The sequence below is a fragment of the Notolepis coatsorum genome (genome assembly GCF_963971535.1).
Source record: "Notolepis coatsorum genome assembly, chromosome: 16".
NCBI lineage: Eukaryota > Metazoa > Chordata > Actinopteri > Aulopiformes > Paralepididae > Notolepis > Notolepis coatsorum.
Genome location: NC_140180.1, coordinates 18,957,551 through 18,981,276, shown reverse-complemented (window position 1 = coordinate 18,981,276; position 23,726 = coordinate 18,957,551). Strand labels below are relative to the sequence as shown.

The 23,726-nt window shown below is 45.9% G+C and overlaps 1 protein-coding gene across 1 annotated transcript in view; it reads right to left on the bottom strand.

Annotated features, from left to right (window-relative positions):
- Positions 1 to 23,726, bottom strand: part of hydin (HYDIN axonemal central pair apparatus protein) — a gene marked incomplete at both ends in the record, with an annotated part of 297,572 nt that overhangs the window by 99,361 nt on the left and 174,485 nt on the right. The window contains 3 exon segments of the mRNA XM_084331981.1: positions 12,740 to 12,864; positions 12,867 to 12,898; positions 20,394 to 20,513. Coding sequence (XP_084188107.1) covers positions 12,740 to 12,864; positions 12,867 to 12,898; positions 20,394 to 20,513 — 277 coding nt within the window.

The window sequence follows — 23,726 nt, the reverse complement described above, 5'->3', positions numbered from 1 at the left end:
CTGTTGTTGAATGATGTTTCTCAGTTATCAACCTCTGTACATGTAAAGAGACTCATTTTGGCGGGTCTTACAGCTGCCAAAAAGTTGATAGCGTTACGCTGGATTCAACCGGATAAAATGTGCCCAAAGGTATGGACTCTCACCTATCTCGATGTGATTTATCTAGAGATATCTACTGCACGAATTTTAGGTGTTAATGAAGCCAGCATAGCAGTCTGGGTAGCTGTGGTGGATAAGATAAAGGAACGCATATAAATTTGGAATTTTCTGATGTTGAATGAAGTAGTGGATGTATAGCCCACGTGGGGGTCCTGTGGGGGGGGGGGGGAGGGGGGGGGGGAAGAGCGAGCAAGAGCCCATGTATTGTATTTATTATTTTTATGTCTTTTAGTCTACTTTCATTCTGATTCAATTACTGGGCTGTCATTATTTTTATTATTATTTCTGTTATTGTCCTGTGATTTATCGTTGATTATTACTGTTACTGTATTGTTTGTCTTGTTTCATGAGAAAAAAAAAGGGAAAATCAAAAACATTTGTTCAAAAAAAAAAAGATTTGTTGTTAGCTAAAAAGTGGCAAAGCCATAAACGGTCATATGCCCCTTCAGGTGAATTGACAGTGTCCATTTTTAGACATATGCCCGATGCCCATTTAGTGCCATGTAGTACCCTGTAGTACCCATTTTAACTCTGGCTGATGCTGAAACCCTGATTCATGCTTTTGTCTCATCACGTCTGGACTACTGTAATGCACTTTTTTCAGGCCTACCTAATTCAAGCATCAAAAATCTTCAACTCGTGCAAAATGCGGCTGCACGGATACTAACTAGAACTAGAAAATTTTATCACATCACACCAGTTTTGTCCGCCCTACACTGGCTTCCTATTCAAGCCCGATCTGACTTTAAAGTGCTACTCCTCACCTACAATTTTCTTTTTTTTTTATTATTATTTTTTAGCATTTTTACAGCTTTTATTGGCCACGCAGGACCGACAGAGGAGAGGGCGAACGGGAGGAGCGGTGGGGAGGACATGCGACAAATAACGACAGGAGCTGGGATCGAACCCGGGCACTATGGTATGCGCCACGAGGGCGCCCCCACCTACAACATTTTAAATGGGCTTGCACCGCTCTACCTATCTGATCTCATCTCCCGATACTCGCCCGCTCGTGCTCTGCGCTAACAAAATGCGGGGCTTCTATCGATTCCTAGGGTTAAAAAGAAATCCGCCGGCGACAGAGCCTTTGTCTACCGCGCTCCCTACCTGTGGAACAAATGACCTGCCGACGTCAGGGGCGCCTGCTCTGTCGAAGCTTTTAAATCCCTGCTTAAGACCCATATTTTCTCTCTCTCCTTCAACCTACCCTGATCTCACCTGGTCGGGGACTGACCTTTAGATTAATCTGTCTAGTTTAGTTAGGATGTCTATTTTCTCCCATCTCTGCTTTTCCACAGCACTACAAACATGGGAACTCTCTAACCTCTGTCCCCCCCCCTTCCCCTCTGTCCCCCATCTCTCTGAGTGCCTGCTGTCCAAGGTGATGGATGTCTCGGGATCTTGGCCAAGATTGCAGAGACTGCTCTACGTGCACCACCAAGGCCACGGATCAGCTCCTTACAGTCTTCTGTCCGTGGTCTGTCAACGTGGTTTCATTGCTGGGTTAAGTACTTCTATTCTATTCACATAATATGCTTACTTCATATATCTACTCTATTCACATATATGCTTACCACTTGTATCTATTGCTATGTCCGCCCACTACAATCACGCGAGCTGTCTAACGCCTGTCCCGTCTTCCTGTCTCCCTGTGAGTTGCTGTCCCGGAGTGTTGACCAGAGTGTCGGACGTCCCGCGATGAAGGCCGGGAGGATGCGACCCTCTCTGCGTGCCCTCCTGTCTCCCCGTCTCCGGCGGTCTCGTAGTGGTGACCGGAGTGCTGGACGTCCCGCGATGATGTCGGGGAGGTTGCGACCCTCTGCGCCGCCCCACATCTCCCTGTCTCCGGCTGTCTCGGAGCGATGACCAGAGTGTTGAATGTCCCGTGATTAAGACGGGGAGGACGCGACCCTCTTTGCGTCGCCCCTGTGCCTCAAATAGATTCGCTATCAGCTCTATCTTTAATCTCTCAAAATGTTCAGTTGCTATCGCTATCAGCTCTATCTTTAATTTTTCAAAATGTTCAGTTGCTATTGCATGCACTCATCTGTTTCACTACACACATGAGTGCATGCTTACCAACTGTGAGTCTGCAACACTACTATCACCGACATCTAAGAAGGGAGATCCCCCCTTGAATGGCCCTTCTAAGGTTTCTCTCCTCCACACTGCCTGTGGAGCATTTTTTCCCTATTGTTAGGTTTTAGTGAGTTTTTCCTTACCTTCGCGTGGGGTATATGTCTGGGAGTGCTTGCATTCTATTATTTATTTGCATTTATTTTAAATTTGTTGGACCTTATGGTGTTGTTTTGTTCTTGACTTATTGTTATGTTTCTTCTTGACTTGTTTAAAGAAGACGTGTCCGGCCCATGGGGACATTACCGTGTGTTGTCGGGCCTTACAAATAAATCTGATTTGATTTGATTTAAGAGAGAATAGAGCGTTTTAGGGTGTTTTAATAGTATTCCCCAAGCAGACAGTTGAACAGGCAGGAATGTGCAACAGACAGGTATTGGGAATGTTTCTTGGGGGATGAGGACAGGTGCACTCCCAGTGCAGCTGTGGGCAGAAGACAGGTCTGTGTCGAGAGAGAGCAGGAGCACTCCTTGTGCAGCACGATATGTCCAGGCAGGGAGGTGCACTGGAGTGGAGGTCCTGGGCACAAGAGAAACAAGATTAGAGCAAGGAATAATCACAAGAGCAGGTTAGCAGGGCTTCAGGCTGAGTCGTCGTACCTAGGTAACTAGAATAACACCACGACGAGGTCTGGTCAGAATCTGCCGGTAGATGTAGTGTCTTGCTGATCAGGGGATGACGGACAGCTGTGTTGAGTGAGGTGCCTCGCAGCGTGTGAATCAGGGGATGAGGTACAGGCGAGTTGAGTGAGGAGCTTGACAGTGTGTGAAGGGGTGCTGCCCATATATGGGTGTGAGGCTTCCATGGATGTGGGAGAGGATGAGGAGTGAAGAAGGTGTGAGGCTGGTGAATGTGGGAGAGGATGAGGAGTGAAGAAGGCTCTTGCCGTGATTATGACAGTAGTATCATGTTTTTTTCATTTCAAACCTTTATTTATACTCGTGAAAGCACTGAAGCAATGAGGTTTCCCTCATTTACAGTGATGACGAGTTAACAAAGGACACAAATATCATAACAGTTATTAATTACAATGAATTACAATTACTACAATGATGGATTAAAAACAATTACATGATTCAGTACATAGGTCAAGTGCAATGCCTTTAAACTCCATGAATGACGGGAATGCTCCGAGCTTTAGAGTCTGTTGCAGGGTATTTCCATGTGTATGGAGCATTATAGGAGAAGGCAGACTTTCCAAGCTCAGACCGAACTCGAGGCACCCTGAGCACAAGCCGATCATTCGAACGAGTTTGGTAGGTGACAGCACTCCAGACCAACAAAGATGTAATATAAGGTGGAAGTTTGCCAATAATTGCTTTGTAGATAAAAAGATACCCATGATAACTACATTGCAACGAGAGAGATGGCCAGCCTACCCTCTCATACAAAAGACAATGGTGAGTATCATATTTGTCACCCGTAATAAATCTTAGGGCGGAGTGGTAGGCAGAATCCAAAGGCCTTAATGTAGACGCAGACGCATGCCTGTAAATGACATCACCATAGTCCAATATTGACAAAAAAACAGCCTGTACAATTCTTTTCCTACAGAACATAGGAAAACTAGCGTGGTTACGGTACAAGAAACCAATCTTTTGCCGTAATTTTGTAGCTAGGTTATCTATATGGAATTTAAAAGAAAGTTTATCATCCAGCCATATACCAAGATATTTATACTCACTAACTCTTTCAATATACAAACCATTTGCTGTTGTTAGGTGTAGCATGTCATAATCTATAACCCTGGCTCTAGAAAACATCATAGACTTGGTTTTACTAGCATTAAGCACTAACTTGAGCTTAGCTAGAGCATTTTGGAGAGTGTCAAACGCAAGCTGCAGGTTCACAATAGCTTCCTGAACAGTATCCGCAATGCAGTAGACAACTGTATCATCCGCATAAAGATGAGCCTGACAACCTGCTAGTGCTGAAAGACTAGAAACAATATCATTAATATAGATTGTAAAGAGGACCGGCCCCAATACCGAACCGTGGTACACCCTTACACAATGGCAGGAAATCAGATTGAAAGTTACCTGAATTCACAGATTGACACCTTGAAGATAAATAGTCCTGAAATCAAGCACAAGCGGCTTTATCCAGGCCAATGCTAGCTAGACTATTCAAAAGCAAGTGATGGTCTACTGTATCAAACGCCTTTGAGAGGGCTACAAAGAAAACTGCACAATGCGTCCCATTGTCCAGGGCTGAAATAATGTCATTAGTGACCAAAGTAACAGCTGTAATAGTACTATGATTTGCTCTGAAACCTGATTGGTGAGTACTTAGCACCTTGAGAAAAAGGTTTTTAATTGGTTGTTTACCAAGGTCTCCAGCGCTTTGGCTAGGCATGATAGTTTGGAGTATCATGTAGGCATGTAGTATCATGTAGTACCCTGTAGTACCATGTAGTTATATAGTTTTGTCCGCTATTCTTCTTTGGGCCTTTATCGGCTACTGTTGCCATGGCAAGGCAAATTCAAGAAAACTCCCAATACATTTTATTATTTATTTTATGTTATGAATCAGCCTGCCAAGTTTCATAGATATGCCCCCTAAGGAAAAAAAATCCCCATAGCCCCCACATTTTAGGGTAGGCCTACCGGTCGAGGGCCTGTTCACGGACACTTCGGTTAACCTTAATTTACAGGGGAAAATCTTTTTTTTTTTAATTGTTTTTATTGTAGAAATAGCACCAAAATAACATTCTAGAGTTGAAATTGTGAATTTCCAGGTATTTCAAGAAGTGACCGGTAAAGGGTTAATAATAAGGGCCAAGGCTGGCTTAAATTAAACATTATGACTTACCATTAGAAGAGTTGGAGGCAGCGAGTGGCACTGAACCTCCTCAGGATGCGTCCTTCCACTCAGTTGTACATTTTCGCGTCTTGAAAAACTCTTTTGCAGCTTCAAACCATCCAGTCTCCGATTGGTGCTATACTGCTAGCATAGAAATTCCGGCAGCAGAAAAAAAATCTGCATCAGCATTTTCACTGTACTCGAGCCAGTCTCTCTTATGGAACCAAGTAGCTACAAATGACCGTTTCCTACCGCTAAAAATGCTGGCAGGGTATGGTTGTAAAACCATTTGTTTGGGTTGCTCAGTCCCGAGATCATTTAACGGTGTGGATCATGATGGCTAACATGCCACGTTAGCTTCTGCAAGTTCTGCTGCATTAACAGGTGCACCTGCACCGGGAGCTTCTTGGCAGACTTCATGGCGCCTTACCGAAAGCTCTTCAGAGGTGCTGGTTTCTCCAACGTTAGATGTTGGAGGACCAGGAGGAAGCATTGGAGGAAGCCGTGAAGAAGTGCCCCTGCCCCACCATTTTCGTATGTAAATTTTTTATGTCCGTCTCCTTGTGTTTTATTTTACCGTCCCTGACTGTGACAGACGGACCCTCTATAAATTGTACTTTTCGCGCTCACTCACGCAGTCACGCTCTGACTACCCATCAACTCAATGTGACCAATTACGTAATAACAAATTCAAACACACACCAATCAGCGATCAAACATACACTTCTTTTAAGACTTTTTGTTTAATTTAGTTTAATAATAGGCTAATAGCCTATTTATAAAGGCAAACATCTGACTTTTACTATAATAAAAATTATTACTAAAAAAATATATAAATACAATTTTAACTGGGGTGGCACCTCAGGGGCACCTGAGATTTCAGGTGGGGCACGTGCCCCTGGTGCCCCAGTGGTAAAATCGCCAGTGCGGACTCATAACCCCAATCTATAAAAGCGGAGACAAATTTGACCCTAATAATTACAGAGGCATCTGTGTGAACAGTAATTTGGGGAAGGTTTTCTGTAGTATTATGAATACCAGACTTTTAAACGTCCTTACCAAGCACAATGTCTTGAGTAAAAGCCAAATTGGATTCATACCAAAACACTGCACAACCGATCATATTAACACCCTACATACCCTAATTGATAAACATATAAACCAAAATAAAACCAAAATATATGCCCGTTTTATTGACTTTCAAAAGGCTTTTGACTATATTTGGCACACAGGGCTGTTCTATAAAGTTATAGAGAGTGGTGTAGGGGGTAAAACATGATATTATTAAATCAATGTATTCTGGTAATATGTGCAGCGTAAAAATTGGCAAAAAAATAACAGAATTCTTTACCCAAGGACGAGGTGTTAGTCAGGGCTGCAACCTCAGCCCGGCACTCTTCAATATCTATATTAATGAATTGGCTAATATACTAGAAAAGTCCTCTGCCCCCGGTGTAAGTCTCCACAATCAAGAAGTGAAATGCCTGCTCTTTGCAGATTACCTGGTTGTGTTGTCCCCCACAGCAGATGGCCTACATCAGAGCCTGGACCTGCTAGAGCATTACTGTCAGACCTGGGCCCTGGCATTAAACCCCAAAAAGACCAAAATAATGATATTCCAAAAAAGATACAGATCTCAGGACGTCCTACCAAAGTTCTCAATTGGTACAAAACATGTAGAGTACTGCACACACTACACGTATTTAGGACTAAAACTAAGTTCAACTGGACATTTTAAGGAAGCAGTCAATGAGCTGAGAGGGAAAGCATGCCGGGCTTTCTATGCCATAAAAATTAATATACAAACAGAAATACCAATTCAAATTTGGTTAAAATTAATTGAATGTGTTATTGAACCAATTGCACTCTATGGCAGTGAGGTGTGGGGTCCACTTACAAAACAAGACGTTACCCAATGGGACAAACACCCCATTAAGACCCTGCATGCAGATTTCTGTAAGATTTTCCTACATGTCCAGAGGAAAACTACAAACAATGCATGCAGGGCAGAATTAGGCCGTTACCCACTAATACTAAAAATACAAAAAAGAGCAATTCACTTTTGGACACACCTAAAACAAAGTGACCCCCTCTCGTACCATTATCAAGCCCTGCAGTGCCAAGAGCTGAGGAGCATCAGGAACCCCCTTACCCAGCTGGTCCTGAGGCTGAGTCCACATACCTGCTCTCTTAACACAATGGCGCCCGACCACGGATATATACGTGTTTCGAATCCATGCTTAATGGACCGAAGGACGGATATATCCGTGGCAAGTTGTTTTGGCTTTTATTCCATTTTAATAACCTATTCAAGGTCGCCGAGCTGCACTGCAGATGTACCCTACTCTTTGAATTGGAGAAAGTGCATTACCGGCCAGATCCTCTTAGGGGCGCTGCAGTGTTCCCTGTGGCCGAAGTTGTCTTTTTTTTTTTTTTTATCTCTAATGTAGTTTTCTACTCACCTGAAGCGATAGCTATTGTCTGTTGCACGGAATACGTTTTGGATCGCGCATTTCACCATCTACCAGATGGCGATCGATAATGGGGAAATGCTCAGGGGGATCCAACCGGCTCATGGTAAGATCTTTTTCACGTAAATTACATGCTGATCGGGCCTTGTTATGATACTCAACCAGGCAATTAGCGTATGTGGCTACTTAGACGAACATGGTTATTGGTAATCAATAATAAGAAACGACGTAGCTTATGTATAACGGAAATGCCATTGGATATAACGTTAGTAGCTATTAGCCCTTTATCTAGCCTTCCAGGAAATAATACTAGACCAAATGCCGTATAACGCTTATATTCACGGCGCTATAAAATGAGAACGTATTGATGACATTTTTTTTTCTTTAAGCCATTTTGAAGGGACGGTTTATGGTCTCAATTGACAATGAGAATGGACAGATAGCAATACTATAAAGTATAGATTTAGCTCTACAAACAGCCCCAAGTCTGTTTACATATGCTGGTCGTCTCTAGTGATATTAGACTCATCCCAGTGGCCGCCAATGTGTTAACACACCTCAGGAACAGAAGTTTCAAGTTTCTTTATTAGTTGTCATACAGAATACAGAATACTTTGCATGAAATGTTTATTTCTGTGTTGCTCCTGAGAGTGTGCTAGATAATAACAAGATAGTATAATAAGTATAAAATAGAAAGTCAAGACGTCAAGTATGTAAACAAGTTTAAACAACAAAATTGTTCAGTGTATCTATATACAGTATGTACAGCATGTACAAAAATGTGAGGTATAGCTTAGTTTGTGGTGCCACCTTGTAGTGGTGAGGTGCAATAAGGAGGTACAATAAGGAATGAGAATGATGTACAATTTCCTTACCAATAATATAAATATAAATATAAAGTGTAACGTGTGTCTAAAGTGGTAAAGTGGGTGCTACAGTGTGTTGTTTATTTAAGTGAGTGTATGTGCGCTGTGGTTGTGTTGACCAATCAGAATAAATCAAATTACTAAACAGCTAAAACAAAATTACATCACCTATTGGAAAACACAAACAAAAGCACAGAGCAAAATGCAGTGCTATCTGGCTCTAAATCGACAGTACACCATAGCAGATCATTTGAGCATGGTGACTGATCAACAACTAAAAAGAACCTTGACAAAATACAGACTGAGTGAGCACAGCCTCGCTATTGAAAAGGGGAGGCACAGGAAAACCTGGCTTCCTGCATAGCAAAGGCTGTGCTGTCATTGCATCCTCAATGAGCCTGAAACTGAGTTACATTTCCTCACCAAATGTGAAAAATAGAAATATATTAGAGAAACGCATTTAAACAAAAGGTTTTCTCACACTACCAGATACAGAAAAACAACCAGTCCTACTAGCGGAGGACTCAACAATCTGTGAGCTAGCAGCAGTCTATGTTGCTGCCTGCCATAGACTGAGGAGAGAGAGAGAGAGAGCGAGAGCGAGAGCGAGAGCGAGAGCGAGAGAGAGAGAGAGAGAGAGAGAGAGAGAGAGAGAGAGAGAGAGAGACAGAGAGAGGTGCTGCAGAGCGAGATCCTCAACAGTGTGAAGGGCTGCAGCAACTGCTCCTGTTAAGAGGAGGAGAAGCCACAGTCCTCCTCCTCTTCCTCCTCTCCCCTCGTGGACAGCCTGCACTGAACGCCTGGCCTACTACAGGATACTGAGGGGGCGGGGGGGCGTGTACTCCCACCCCCAAATCTCACCCCTGCCAAACCACCCAACTCGCCCCCCTCCCTGCTCCGATCATGGAGAACAGTCACTGGCTGACAAAGAGGAGGAGCAGAGCAGGGGGCAGGTCTGTCTAATGTTGGCTGAAGTCCAGAGAGAGAGAGATGGAGAGAGAGAGAGAGAGAGAGAGAGAGAGAGAGAGAGAGAGAGAGAGAGAGAGACAGACAGACAGACAGACAGACAGACAGACAGACAGACAGACAGACAGACAGACAGACAGACAGACAGACAGACAGACAGACAGACAGACAGACAGACAGACAGACAGACAGACAGACAGACAGACAGACAGACAGACAGACAGACAGACAGACAGACAGACAGACAGAGAGAGACAGAGAGAGAGAGAGAGACAGAGCGAACTAGAGCGGTCTAGTTTGAGCTTTCTTTGGGAAAAGACGTTTCTTTGGGAAAAGACGTTTCTTTTCTAGTTGAAGCTTTCTTTGGGATTCCCAGGCAGGATAAGCGGATGATGAGGGGTTCTGGGTTGTCCTTGATCATGCACACCAAACTGTCCTCAACCTGCCCTGGGTTGGTGGGTATAGCCCACACTTTCAACTCCTAGTGGGACACAGGGATATACCGTAAGCCATGGTAATACAGCATACAGGTAATGGAGAGAGAGAGAGAGAGAGACAGAGAGAGAAAGATAGAGCGAGAGAGACAGATAAAGAGGTGCTGCAGGGAGAGACTGAGATGGCAATCGAGAGAGAGAGAGAGAGAGAGAGAGGTGCTGCAGGGAGAGACTGAGATGGCGATCGAGAGAGAAAGAGAGAGAGAGAGGTGCTGCAGGGAGATGGAGATGGAGATTGAGAGAGAGAGACAGAGACAGAGAGAGACAGAGAGAGACAGAGGGATATATATATATATATATATATATATATATATATATATATATATATATATATAGAGAGAGAGAGAGAGAGATGGAGATGGAGATTGAAAGAGAGAGATCGAGATCGAGATCGAGAGAGAGAGAGAGAGAGAGAGAGAGAGGTGCTGCAGGGAGACTGAGATGGAGATGGGGAGAGACAGAGACAGAGGCAGAGACAGAGACAGACAGAGATAGAGAGATAGATAGATCGAGATTGAGATCGAGAGAGAGAGAGAGAGAGAGAGAGAGAGAGAGAGAGAGAGAGAGAGAGAGAGAGAGAGAGAGAGAGAGAGAGAGAGAGAGAGAGAGAGAGAGAGAACATCAAAAGGAACATCAAGTTAGACATTCCAATCAAAATCTGGGTCAAAATATTAGACTCTGTCATAGAACCCATTTCCCTATATGGTTGCGAAGTCTGGGGCCCACTTGCAAACCAAGACTTCACCAAATGGGACAAACACCCAATTGAGACTCTGCATGCAGAATTTTGCAAATCCATTCTCTGCACCCAACGGAAAACACCAAATAATGCATGCAGAGCAGAACTAGGAAGATACCCACTAATCATCAAAATCCAAAAAAGAGCATTTCAATTCTACAATCACCTAAAAGAAAGTGACCCAGACACACTCCACAACAAAGCCCTCACCTACAGTGAGACCATTGAGAGATGCCCACTCAGCCAGATGGTTCTGGGACTTTGCTCACAAACACAAGCAGAGCCACCAGACAGAAACCACACTGGACTAAACCAAATTATAAGAAAACAAAAAGTTGTGAGGACTGTATCTGAGCAGGGACCGCAGCCTGTTGGCTCCCCCCTGAGGACGCGTGGCGCAGTTACTCAACCTCGAGGTGCATGTCTCTAGACGTTCCCATCTCACGGCTGGTTCTGATGATCAATCAGAGAATGCTGCCTCTGTGACGGATCATATTGGTCTGCGTTGTGTTTGATGTTAAATGAGAATGTCCCGAGGGGGAGTCGAACAGGGGGCTCCCGCGTCCGCGGGCGACGACACAGGCCGCTGCACTAAGAAGTGAATTCACTCCTAACTACCGTACCTATGCGTCTGTTAACCCTGTTATGGGGAAGTGAGTTTAATTTACTAGCCCGCACTGCCACAGTCACTCGTCAACACACCTGTTTCCGTGACTGTGGACATACCCACGGGCTTCCCCGTTACACTCACCTCCCTAAACTCACGCCCCTCAGGACATCCGGGTCACTGGGCACCACTGTGACGGATCATATTGGTCTGCGTTGTGTTTGATGTTAAATGAGAATGTCCCGAGGGGGAGTCGAACAGGGGGCTCCCGCGTCCGCGGGCGACGACACAGGCCGCTGCACTAAGAAGTGAATTCACTCCTAACTACCGTACCTATGCGTCTGTTAACCCTGTTATGGGGAAGTGAGTTTAATTTACTAGCCCGCACTGCCACAGTCACTCGTCAACACACCTGTTTCCGTGACTGTGGACATACCCACGGGCTTCCCCGTTACACCTCTTCCCAGACTATAAACGCCTGACCAGCCCAGCAGTCGATGCAAGTTCGTTCTGTAGGAACAGTAGGTTTGTTGCGCCTTAAATCTTTACCTCTTGACTATTTTGTCTAGCTTAGTTCAAGTTCAAGTTCAAGTTCCTTTTATTGCCACACGGCCAGGCCGGTGGAATTCAAGCACGGTGCAAGTGGTAGTTCTCGTTGTATTCAATATTCTGTTACCTAACCCTCATTGTTTGATGTGCGTGTTCAATGCCTATGTTTGTTTATCCTAACCTCGTTCTTCTCTCCCCTCCAGCGTGGGTAGATGTTTACTGGTCAACTAATATCGTGTCTCTTTTCTCTTCGTCTAGTTTGGAGGACGCCGTCTCTGACACTTGTCGTGTTCATAGGCGGCATAGGCAGACCTGGCTCCCAAAAGAAGACAGACTATGCACCCACTGCACACAATAAGAGGTGGAAACCGAGCTCCACTTCTTAACAACCTGCCCACTATACCAAGACATCAGAGACATATACTTCCCACAGATTGCAAACGCCCAAAGAGACTTCGAAAACATGGAAAACAACTCAAAACTCCCATACCTACTGGGAGAAATACGACAATGTACAGCAATATTTGTGAGCTGCTGTGACAAGAATAAGACATCCAGCGGAATACAACCACCATAAAGACTGTCAACCATACAAGAAATTCCTTCTGTAATGTACTGATTTCTTTTGGTTTCTCTGTTTGTTTGGCTTTGGAGAGAGAGAGAGAGAGAGAGAGAGAGAGAGAGAGAGAGAGAGAGAGAGAGAGAGAGAGAGAGAGAGAGAGAGAGAGAGAGAGAGAGAAAGAGAGAGAGAGAGAGAGAGAGAAAGAAAGAGAGAAAGAGAGAGAGAGAGAGAGAGAGAGAGAGAGAGAGAGAGAGAGAGAGAGAGAGAGTGAGAGAGAGAGAGAGGAGGAGAGAGAGAGAGAGAGAGAGAGAGAGAGAGAGAGAGAGAGAGAGAAAGAGAGGAGAGAGAGAGAGAGAGAGAGAGAGAGAGAGAGAGAGAGAGAGAGTACTTGTCTCTGGTCAGGTGTGAGGGTCATGGTGGGTGGCTCCAGCAGGTAGATGTCAGCCTTAGTATCTTGTTGGAAGCTGAAGTGGATCTCTGCCTCCAGGGCCGAGTTGTTGTGGATCACCAGAGTCTCATGTTCTCTGGGTACGCTGAGTCCTTGTACCTACATCAATGAGCGCGCGCACGCACACGCACACACCACACACACACACACACACACACGTTTTGTGTCATTCCTTTCCATTGCCATAGTTATCACACACCATGTATACCCCCTCCGACACACACACACACAGGCACGTGCAGAAGGGGGGGGGGGGGCATTCCTAAGCCCCTTGATGACCAATGTGCCCTTTTTTGACACTTTTTTTTTCTTTTTTAAAGGGCAATGTCCATGGTCCTCATCAAGAATAATTTTAACAATTTATAATATTATAAATACAAATAAATATTTGAACGCCTGTCTGAGGTGCATGGTTTTCTGTTATGTTGCGCGTCGCCCTCACTCTTGGAATGACGCGCCCATTAGCCAATAGAAATCTAGAGCAAACCGAGCATCTCGCCTCACGTTTGCCAGCAGCTAACGGTAAGAAAGTTATTGTTTTCCATAACTAATATTTTAGCAACCAATATTAAGAATGTTAACGATCATATTTTGCAACAAAGAAAGACTTTGTTCGCTAGCTGTCCACAACTACATGAAAAATAAGACTATGCTTGTATTCTTCTTTCTAACATTAATCTCGACAATGTGATGTGCTTAGGTTAGCTAATTAGCCTGGAAATGTGTTCGCAAACATGTTATTAGGAATTTTGTATTTGTTTGGTGAACTCATCAAAGTCAATGGGGAGCAAAATGCGACCATTTCAAAGTTGTCACAGGGACACAGAAACTTGGTGAGTGACTTCTCAAGCGGGTTACATGGGGGCAATGTTGTATTATCTTCAATGTCCCATTTTGTCAATATATTTTGGCATTTGAGAGAAATAACTATTTCAAGAAACTAAATAAAAATAAGCATGTTGTATCATATGAAAATACACTTGTTAATGTAATAAAGCTAATCTTTTTTATTCAAAGCTAGATTGTCTTCTTTTGTAGTTCACTTTGCAGTTTATAGATTTAATTGTGCATCTCTTATTGTTATATAGCGTACTGGCCTCGCGTCTCGCTCTTCGCCATACCTAGTTTTACCCTTATCTCCAGTACCTACTGTACTTCATTAACAAAAACAATGCACCCATGCACTTGACCAGGCCCCGCCCCAGTGTCCCCCTATAAGACACCGGATATGGTCATACTCGCCCTTCCACTTGTTTTTGTTTTCATCATGGACGTTGCAGTGCACTCCATGAACTAGTTGTTATGAAATGCAGAGAGAAATTGAACAATGTTGGGTTTTCGCCGGAGATTTGCCAGCCCCTGGAATCTTCTCGGCACGTTCTGACAGCGCATCGGGCCTGTCCTGGGGTTTCCTCGTCTTCTGACAGCGGATCGAGGGACGTCGCCCGGCGGCTAGCTGTCGTGGCTAGGTCGCGCCCAGGTAGGGCCTGCACCACCAGGCATAACAATGCTGGCGTTAGTGATACTGCTTGTTGTCCCATGAGACAACCGAGTTGTGTATTGGCGCAAGGGGCAGGATATCTGGGTAAACGTTGTCGTTTTCCCGGCTATCCTGGAGCGCGCGGCTAATGCTATGCTACGATGCTGGGTTACTGTTCTTTTGATTCCCCGCTGAGGGCTGTCTTTTTAAAAAGGTCTTCCCTCCTCTTAACCATTCATGCTGACGGTCAATCGGTGTCTACTGTTGGGAGTTTTGACGGGGGCTTGTTTACCTTTTTCATGGGTGAATGGGCTGAGGCCTAGGGCTGGTGTGCTTTTTGTGAATCTATGAATGGTGTGCGGGACTGGTGTTTCTCTGGTCTGCATCCCCTTACCATTGTGTGTATGGGCTAGCCCATTCTGCGAGGTTTTGACGTTATTAGCTTTGACCTAGCCACAATCTATAACCCTCTCCGCAGAGGGACTTTGGTCTTTCCGCAGGAGCGCAGGCGGTATTTGACCTAGGCCCCACACCGCCTCACACCGCGCAGCCAGAGGTGAGAGCACGGCCTCGCCAGCGGCTGTGGCGAGGCCCTCTACCAGCGGCCATGTTTCCCCCGCCTGAGGTACCCTGGGCACAACGTCAACAGGTGACCGCAAGGCCGACAGCCGACGAGGGATCGACAGCCGACGAGGGATCGGCTACATTAGATGAGCACGCCCTAAAAAAACGTTGCGTCTAGCTGTGTGCAGCTCGCTCTCCGGTCACTCCCCCCCCCCCCCCCAACACCAGCGGGATAAGGGCTCTGATTTGTTTCCTTTGGTTGCGGGTCGCGTGTCTTCAATGAAGCGCAAGCGGCTCCATGTTTCGCTTCTCATGGGGACAGGGGCTGACACCCAGTTGATGGCTGAAACTGGGTCTGTCCGTGAGAATGTTGTGCTGTCAAGCGGCTCCCACGCCACACGTTCTGCGTCTGTGTTTGGTTGAGCCTGGTGTTTCGTCTGTCAACTACAAAGGTTGTCAGCAGGGGGGCTCGAGACCTCTTGAGGCAAACAGTGCGGGTTCCCCCGACCTCGCCTTCGCCAGGCCGGGTATCACGTTAGTGCCTCCCACTCCCGGAAGACCGGTAGTGGTCTGGCAGGCGCGCGTGATTTGGGTGGTAGTAATATCACTGCAGGGCTACGTGTGTAGGAACCCACCCTATCGGGCAGTGTGGGGGCCTCACACCTTGCATGTCCAGCTGTAGAACAATTCCTCAGCTGTCCATGCTGGAGGGGTGTTCAGTGGGGGAGCTTTTGTCACCTAGTATGATGTCAGCTTCTCCCGTATCAAACCGGCCCTTTCTGTCGGGGTCCCCCCTTGGGTGCGATTGCCTCGTGGGTAGTGTCAGGGTCCGATGTCCCGACTCCACGGAACGCTCTGCTCGCGAGGTTAGCGGGTCCAGGGTTGGCTACGCACAGCGGGCGGGACCGGGCCGCCTATCTACGGTTTCTGGTGGACCAGCGCCAAGTGGCGGCGGGTGCGCTTGGGATTATCATCATATATGGCTACAGCAGTGCCATATGTCGAGGTGGATAGAGAGAATGCTGAGGCGGGGACTTGTGTTTACACAACCCCACCCGTTTTCAGGTTTGGTACAGACCCTATTGTCAGAGTCACCAGCAGTGACAGCTCTGGCCAACGAGATCCAATCTCTGTGGGCGAAGCAAGCCATTGTCGTGGTCCCAAAGGAGGACGCGATGCATGGCGTTTCCTCCCGGTATTCTCTGGTGCCTGAGAAATCTGGAGGGGTGTCAGACCCATGCTAGACCTGTCCGATGGAAGGTTCAGCATTTTGGACCGTCTCCCACCTGTTGAACGCTGTCAGGTGGGGGCCTGGTTCTCCTCCATAGACCTGTAGGATGCGTATTCGCATCCCTGATCTTCCATCCTAGGGCTTACCTATGCTTCCTTTGCAGGGTTTAGCGTATGAGTACCAGAGGCTACCGTTGGGCTATTCTCTGGCTCCCCGCATCTTCACCAAGTGCGTGGAGACCGCACTGGGGCCTCTGCATCGTCGGGGGTTACAAAGTGTATTCTGCCCTGGACGACGTTCTGGTCCTTGGCGGTCAGGGTAGATCGTCAGGTCTCATACCAGGCAGGTGGTGGAATTCCTCACCAGCCTGGATTTTGCTGTAGACTGGAAGTAGAGTACTCCTCTTCCCAGTCAACGGGTGGAGTACTTGGGCTTATTCTAAGCTCAAGGTCTATATGGGCATCCCTCTCGGAGCGGCGGCGAGTGGGTGTTCTCGGCACGCTCGGGAGGTTCCGTCCTAGGACGGTTACGGCGCTGTCCGTGATGCGCCTGCTCGGTATGATGGCATCTGCTCATTCCGTGGTCCCTCCTGGCCTCCTTTTCACCTCATGAGGAGGATACAGAGGTGGTTTTCCAGTATGGAAATAGACCGGTGAGAGGCAAGTGGAAGCGGCTAAGGTTCCCATGTCAGTACTGGGGGACCTCGCCCTCTGGGGCCCTCACCAGCGGGGTCCCCATGGGCAGCAGGCTGTCACACGTCACAGTCTTCACCGACGCCTCCCTCACTGGGGTGCGGTCACGTCAGGCCAATGCAGTAGGGGGCAGCTGGCAAGACCATGCTGCCCGGTCTGCGCTACATTTAATGTGTTGGAATTGAAGGCAGTCCTTCTGGTCCTCAAACAGTGTTTTGATCAGGACGGACAACACGACGTCAGCGTCGTATATCGACAGACAGGGAGGAGTACGCTCCCCCCATCTGGACCGGGCGGCGGTCGGCTGGCTATGGGCGTTTCTCCATCTGCGCAGCCTGAGGGCTCTCCACTTCCCCGGCAGGGTGAATGTGGGTGCAGGTGTGATGTCGCAGGCGGTCCTCACCCTGACGAGTGGGGATTATGTCCGGACATAGTCGGGCAGGTCTGGGACCAATTCCGTGGCCGTCCGGGATTCTGTACGCTTTCCCCCCCCTTACACCCGATAGCTCAGCTGTTGGGGCGGGTACGTCGGGAGCGCGGGACTTGGTCCTGGTCGTGCCGGGCCGGGGCTCAGCTGTTTGGTCCCCGGCCCTGATTCAGCTCCGTGTGGCCCCGCCATGGCCTGTTCTGTGGTCACCGCGGGCCCTCTCTCAGGCACGCGAACTCTGTTCTGCCTTCCTGTTCTGGGGCAGCCTCTAGGCTTGGCTGCTGTCAGTGTGAATCTGGTGGGGATGAGTCTTGGCTATTCTGTGGTTAACGCTATCCGGCACGCGCGCGCTCCGTCCTCTACCACGGCTCACGCGGGTAGGTGCCGTATTTCCAAGAGTGGTGTAGAGTGGGGGGCTCGGACCCGGTGTCCTGCCCCCTGGACGCTGTCCTTTCCTTCCTTCAGGCTATTTTGGGTAGACTGGCGGCTATATCCTCGTCATGTGGGGTTTGAGGGCGTTACGTTGTTCAGCCACCCTCCTGTGAAGCGTTTCCTGCTTGGCGCTCGCCGTCTTAAGCCGGTGGATCGTTCTCTGTCTCCGAGTTGGGACCTCCAACTGGTCCTCGGCCGGTTGTCTGAGGCCCCGTTTGAGCCTCTTGAGCCATCACCTCCGCTGAGCGCGTGGGTGAGCTGTGTGCTCTCTCGGTGCAGCCTAAGTGCTTGTCTATTCGTGTCAATAGCGGTGCGACTCTGAGGCCTAATCCAGTCTTCGTGCCAAAAAATATCCAGAGCTCTTTTAGCTCCAGGGATATTGTGGTTCAGGCGTTTCATCCGCCTCCTCGCGCTGGTGAGTTAGAGGCGAGCCTTCACCTGTCGTGTCCCGTCCGGGCTTTGGGGTTTACCTCAGTCGGACTCAGGACTTCAGGGCTACCGATCAGCTTTGTTTGTTATGGTGGCTCTCGCGCTGGTAAGGCACTGTCCAAACAGCGCCTGTCAAATTGGTTGTGCGAGGGCATTGCCCTTTGCTACTGTGCTGCGGCCTCCTGGTCCTCCCCGGGTCCCTTCGTTAGGTTTTACCTCATGGACATGACTGGGGGTTCTGTCTCCCAGGCGGTTCTGAGGTCTGGGACCTCCCCTGCGTCCCGCCCTTTGGTGGGTTAGCAGGGGTGTGTGGGTGTGTGCCACGGGGTGATGTGTCACACGTGGTCCCGCCTGTGCTGTGCGTTTTTAGGGGTCTCTAGTTCCCTCTTTTTCCGCACTTTGGTGGAGTTGACTGCCGCACCCTCTTCACTAGGAAGGGCGGGTGGACGGGACTCCCCTCCCCCCTGGTGGTGGGGCTTGCGGGTCCTCAGGGGGTACATTTGTCGGGCCACGCGTCTGCTCTGCCCCATATCTCGGTATGGCTAAGAGCGAGACGCAAGGCCAGTATGCGTCTATGCCTTCTACAACGCTGTTCGGTTTCCGCGTTGCTGCTTTGCGCTCCGATTGGCCGAGCGCGCGCATGCGCATGAGCCGCGCCGCAGTGCAAAGATGCATCGAAAGGAGAGAAGGCAAAAATCCAAACTAAAGGAACTGCGTGAGACAGCCAAGGGCAGGGGGTCTGACCAGCTGGATAAAGAAAAGCAGTGCAACAGGTAAGAATTAACACATGTACACTGCAAAGGTATTCAATTCAAGAACAAAAGCACAATATTGCATTGCAAAAAAAAACATTGCTTTAAAAAAATAAACATTTATTACTATGTCCAGCCTGAGTAGTAGTCTGCAATTGAGGAATCTTCAAATAATAATAATTATAATAAATTTTGATGCATCCCAAACTATTATAAGGCATAATCATATAGTATGATGCAGTTAATTGTTGTCAGATTCCGTGTTACATTGTCTGAATATTGGTTGCTAATGCTATAGTTTGGCTGGTTACGTTACGCTGTAGTTGGTGTTCTAACATTTTGATACATGTGCCCTTTTTTAAATGTGAGCACCTGCCCCTCTAAAGTTCTCTGCACGGCCCTGTGCACACACACACACACCACAGGGACATACACACACACCACAAATCAAATCTTCTTTAAACAAGTCAAGAAGAAACATCACAATAAACAAAACAAGAACACCATAAAGTAATTTTTTTTTTAAATAAATGCAAAATAAATGCAACACTCCCAGACATACCCCACGCGAAGGTAAGGAAAAACTCACAAAAACCTAGCAATAGGAAAAAATTCACCACTGGCAATGTGGAGGAGAGAAACCTTAGAAGGGCCATTCAAGGGGGGATCTCCCTTCTTAGATGTCGGTGATAGTAGTGTTGCAGTAAAAACAGGCGAACAGTTGGTAAGCATGCACTCATGTGTGTAGTGAAACACAGATAAGTGCATGTGATAGGTACCTGAACATTTTGAAAGATTAAAGATAGAGCTGATAGCGATAGCAACTGAACATTTTGAAAGATTAAAGATAGAGCTGATAGCGATAGCAACTGAACATTTTGAAAGATTAAAGATAGAGCTGATAGCGATAGCAACTGACATTTTTGAAAGATTAAAGATAGAGCTGATAGCGATAGCAACTGAAAATTTTGAAAGATTAAAGATAGAGCTGATAGCGATAGCAACTGAACATTTTGAAAGATTAAAGATAGAGCTGATAGCGATAGCAACTGACATTTTTGAAAGATTAAAGATAGAGCTGATAGCGATAGCAACTGAACATTTTGAAAGATTAAAGATAGAGCTGATAGCGATAGCAACTGAAAATTTTGAAAGATTAAAGATAGAGCTGATAGCGATAGCAACTGAACATTTTGAAAGATTAAAGATAGAGCTGATAGCGATAGCAACTGAATATTTTGAAAGATTAAAGATAGAGCTGATAGTGATAGCAACTGAACATTTTGAAAGATTAAAGATAGAGCTGATAGCGGATCTATTTGAGGCAAAGGGGCGGCGCAAAGAGGGTCGCATCCTCCCGGTTTTCATCATGGGACGTCCAACACTCATGGGTCATCACTCCGGGACATATGTCCACAGGGACATACACACACACACACCACAGCGACATACACACACACACACACACCACAGGGACATACACACACACACACACCACAGGGACATACACACACACACACACACACCCACACACACCACAGGGACACACACACACACCATAGGGACATACCCATCCATCTCTCTCACCTGTTTCTAGTCTTGCCACAGAGCAGTGGTCCAAAGTCATAGAAGCCAGCATCAATAACGTAACTCTTCTGGAGGCCTGGTTCTTGATGAGGCACCTGCTCCGTCAGGGAGAACACCGTTCTGAAGCACAACACTCACTCTGATTAAAGTCTGAGAGAATAGTATGTACTATATACTCACTCTGATTAAAGTCTGAGAGAATAGTATGTACTATATACTCACTCTGATTAAAGTCTGAGAGAATAGTAAGTACTATATACTCACTCTGATTAAAGTCTGAGAGAATAGTATGTACTATATACTCACTCTGATTAAAGTCTGAGAGAATAGTATGTACTATATACTCACTCTGATTAAAGTCTGAGAGAATAGTAAGTACTATATACTCACTCTGATTAAAGTCTGAGAGAATAGTATGTACTATATACTCACTCTGATTAAAGTCTGAGAGAATAGTATGTACTATATATACTCCCTCTGATTAAAGTCTGAGAGAATAGTATGTACTATATACTCACTCTGATTAAAGTCTGAGAGAATAGTATGTACTATATACTCCCTCTGATTAAAGTCTGAGAGAATAGTATGTACTATATATACTCACTCTGATTAAAGTCTGAGAGAATAGTATGTACTATATATATACTCACTCTGATTAAAGTCTGGACTGAGAGAATAGTATGTACTATATACTCACTCTGATTAAAGTCTGAGAGAATAGTATGTACTATATACTCACTCTGATTAAAGTCTGAGAGAATAGTATGTACTATATACTCACTCTGATTAAAGTCTGACAGAATAGTATGTACTATATATACTCCCTCTGATTAAAGTCTGAGAGAATAGTATGTACTATATACTCAACTCTGATTAAAGTCTGAGAGAATAGTATGTACTATATACTCACTCTGATTAAAGTCTGAGAGAATAGTATGTACTATATATACTCCCTCTGATTAAAGTCTGAGAGAATAGTATGTACTATATACTCACTCTGATTAAAGTCTGACAGAATAGTATGTACTATATATACTCCCTCTGATTAAAGTCTGAGAGAATAGTATGTACTATATATACTCACTCTGATTAAAGTCTGAGAGAATAGTATGTACTATATATATACTCACTCTGATTAAAGTCTGGACTGAGAGAATAGTATGTACTATATACTCACTCTGATTAAAGTCTGAGAGAATAGTATGTACTATATACTCACTCTGATTAAAGTCTGAGAGAATAGTATGTACTATATACTCACTCTGATTAAAGTCTGAGAGAATAGTATGTACTATATACTCAACTCTGATTAAAGTCTGAGAGAATAGTATGTACTATATACTCACTCTGATTAAAGTCTGAGAGAATAGTATGTACTATATACTCACTCTGATTAAAGTCTGAGAGAATAGTATGTACTATATACTCACTCTGATTAAAGTCTGGACTGAGAGAATAGTATGTACTATATACTCACTCTGATTAAAGTCTGGACTGAGAGAATAGTATGTACTATATACTCACTCTGATTAAAGTCTGAGAGAATAGTATGTACTATATATACTCACTCTGATTAAAGTCTGAGAGAATAGTATGTACTATATACTCACTCTGATTGTTGTGAAGGGCCAGATTAAACCGAATATATATATTTATTTATATATATATATTTAATTGTATTTGTATATTCTCTAATATTCCCTGATATCCCTTGTATATTCCTTGTACAATATGCATTGAATATCCATTCTAGCCTACTGAACATCCCATAATAGTCTCCATTCTACTATTGGTCGAGACCTTGGTGCCAGGCTGCCATACCCCTCAGACCCAGTTCAAACGTACCGCTCGACATGTACGAACAAGTCCTAGTTCCGCGTAGGAATTTGGCTACCGCACCACTAATGGGACTATTTGTTCATAGTGCGTATATATACTGCGCTACTAAAGTAGGACTTTCTTTTCAGTCCAGTTTCTTACCCTCCAATAGAGTCACAGACGTAAAGCCTCCCCGCGATGCCACGTGTGGGAGTAAGGCCAAGTTCGGCCTACCATCGGTATTGAGACATCGTGTATATTAATATTTGAATAGTCATATTTGGCACTATATCGTCGAGTTGGACGTAGTCTATTAAGCTAATAATAGTCTGTTAATATATAGTGCTTCGTGCGGTGAGAATACTACCGTAGTCAGTACCCCATCGTTTCGGGCAGAGAACTGGCTGCTTACCCAGGGTGGTTGACCCTATGTGAAGCTGCACCCGAGGAGCCCCAGAGCCGACGAGCGAGTGGACCTGTATACCGGATTATTCTACCGACGACAGCCCGCCTTCCCAGGCACGGATTATGCTTTGGATACTTTGATTATTCTATGGATAAAGACCCCCGACACTACCGTGTGTTGGAACCCCCCCCCCCTGGAGAGGACGCAAGGTGAGGAGACGCTCTGCAAGACGAGGTCTCTCCACATCTCTCCCCCGTGGACCGGAGAGAGCCGGCCCACAAAGAGTCCACCTGCTTTCATCTGTGGTCCAAGGATCGCCGGCGCATTGAACGGCACTACAGTGGGTTCTCCTGGTATACCCTTGGCCGGACGAGGCAGCTGGATTCTACCCCCCCCCCCTCCTACTCCTGTCGGCTTACAAGCGACCGGATTAACCCCCTCTAGTGTATCCAGCCTATAATCATTAAAGTATCATTGTTGTTATTCCTTAACTATTCCAGGTCGTATATTTACCACCTGCGCCTTCAGAGATTGGACATTATCTATTGATATACCGACGAATACTCCTTGCCATAAAAGTGCATACTATTTCAATTCATAAATGTAATTAAGTGATTAAGTGCTTATTCTACACACCATCGCTGTGTAGGAAATAAAGACCTGTTTCTAATTCGTACATTTGTGTTGGATCCGTTTCATCTACGTGAGAGTGTTCATGATAATATATTTATGCCGTGTACTGGGTGGCCGAATATTAAGTACAAAGGTAGTGGTAGTAAGTATCATATCTAGTAATACAGTCAGGGAATTGTACCCCTCAGTTACAATTGGTCCTTCGAGCCGGAGGGTAATCAGTGTAATATTAATATAGTGTTATTAATATTGAAATGGCCTATGATGAACACTCCACGAAACGATCCTCCTAACCAACGCCCGCAGCGCGAACGACGGCTCCCTCAGTACTTAGAGGCTTACGCTGTCAGTCAACAACCTAGTCTTCTACTAACAGTAAACGCGGTAAAACTAGAAAGTAAAAGTATGTCTAACCCCAACGCCCAGACTACCCCGACCATAGAGGCCCCTACGGGTTCTAATGTAACTGACCAAGT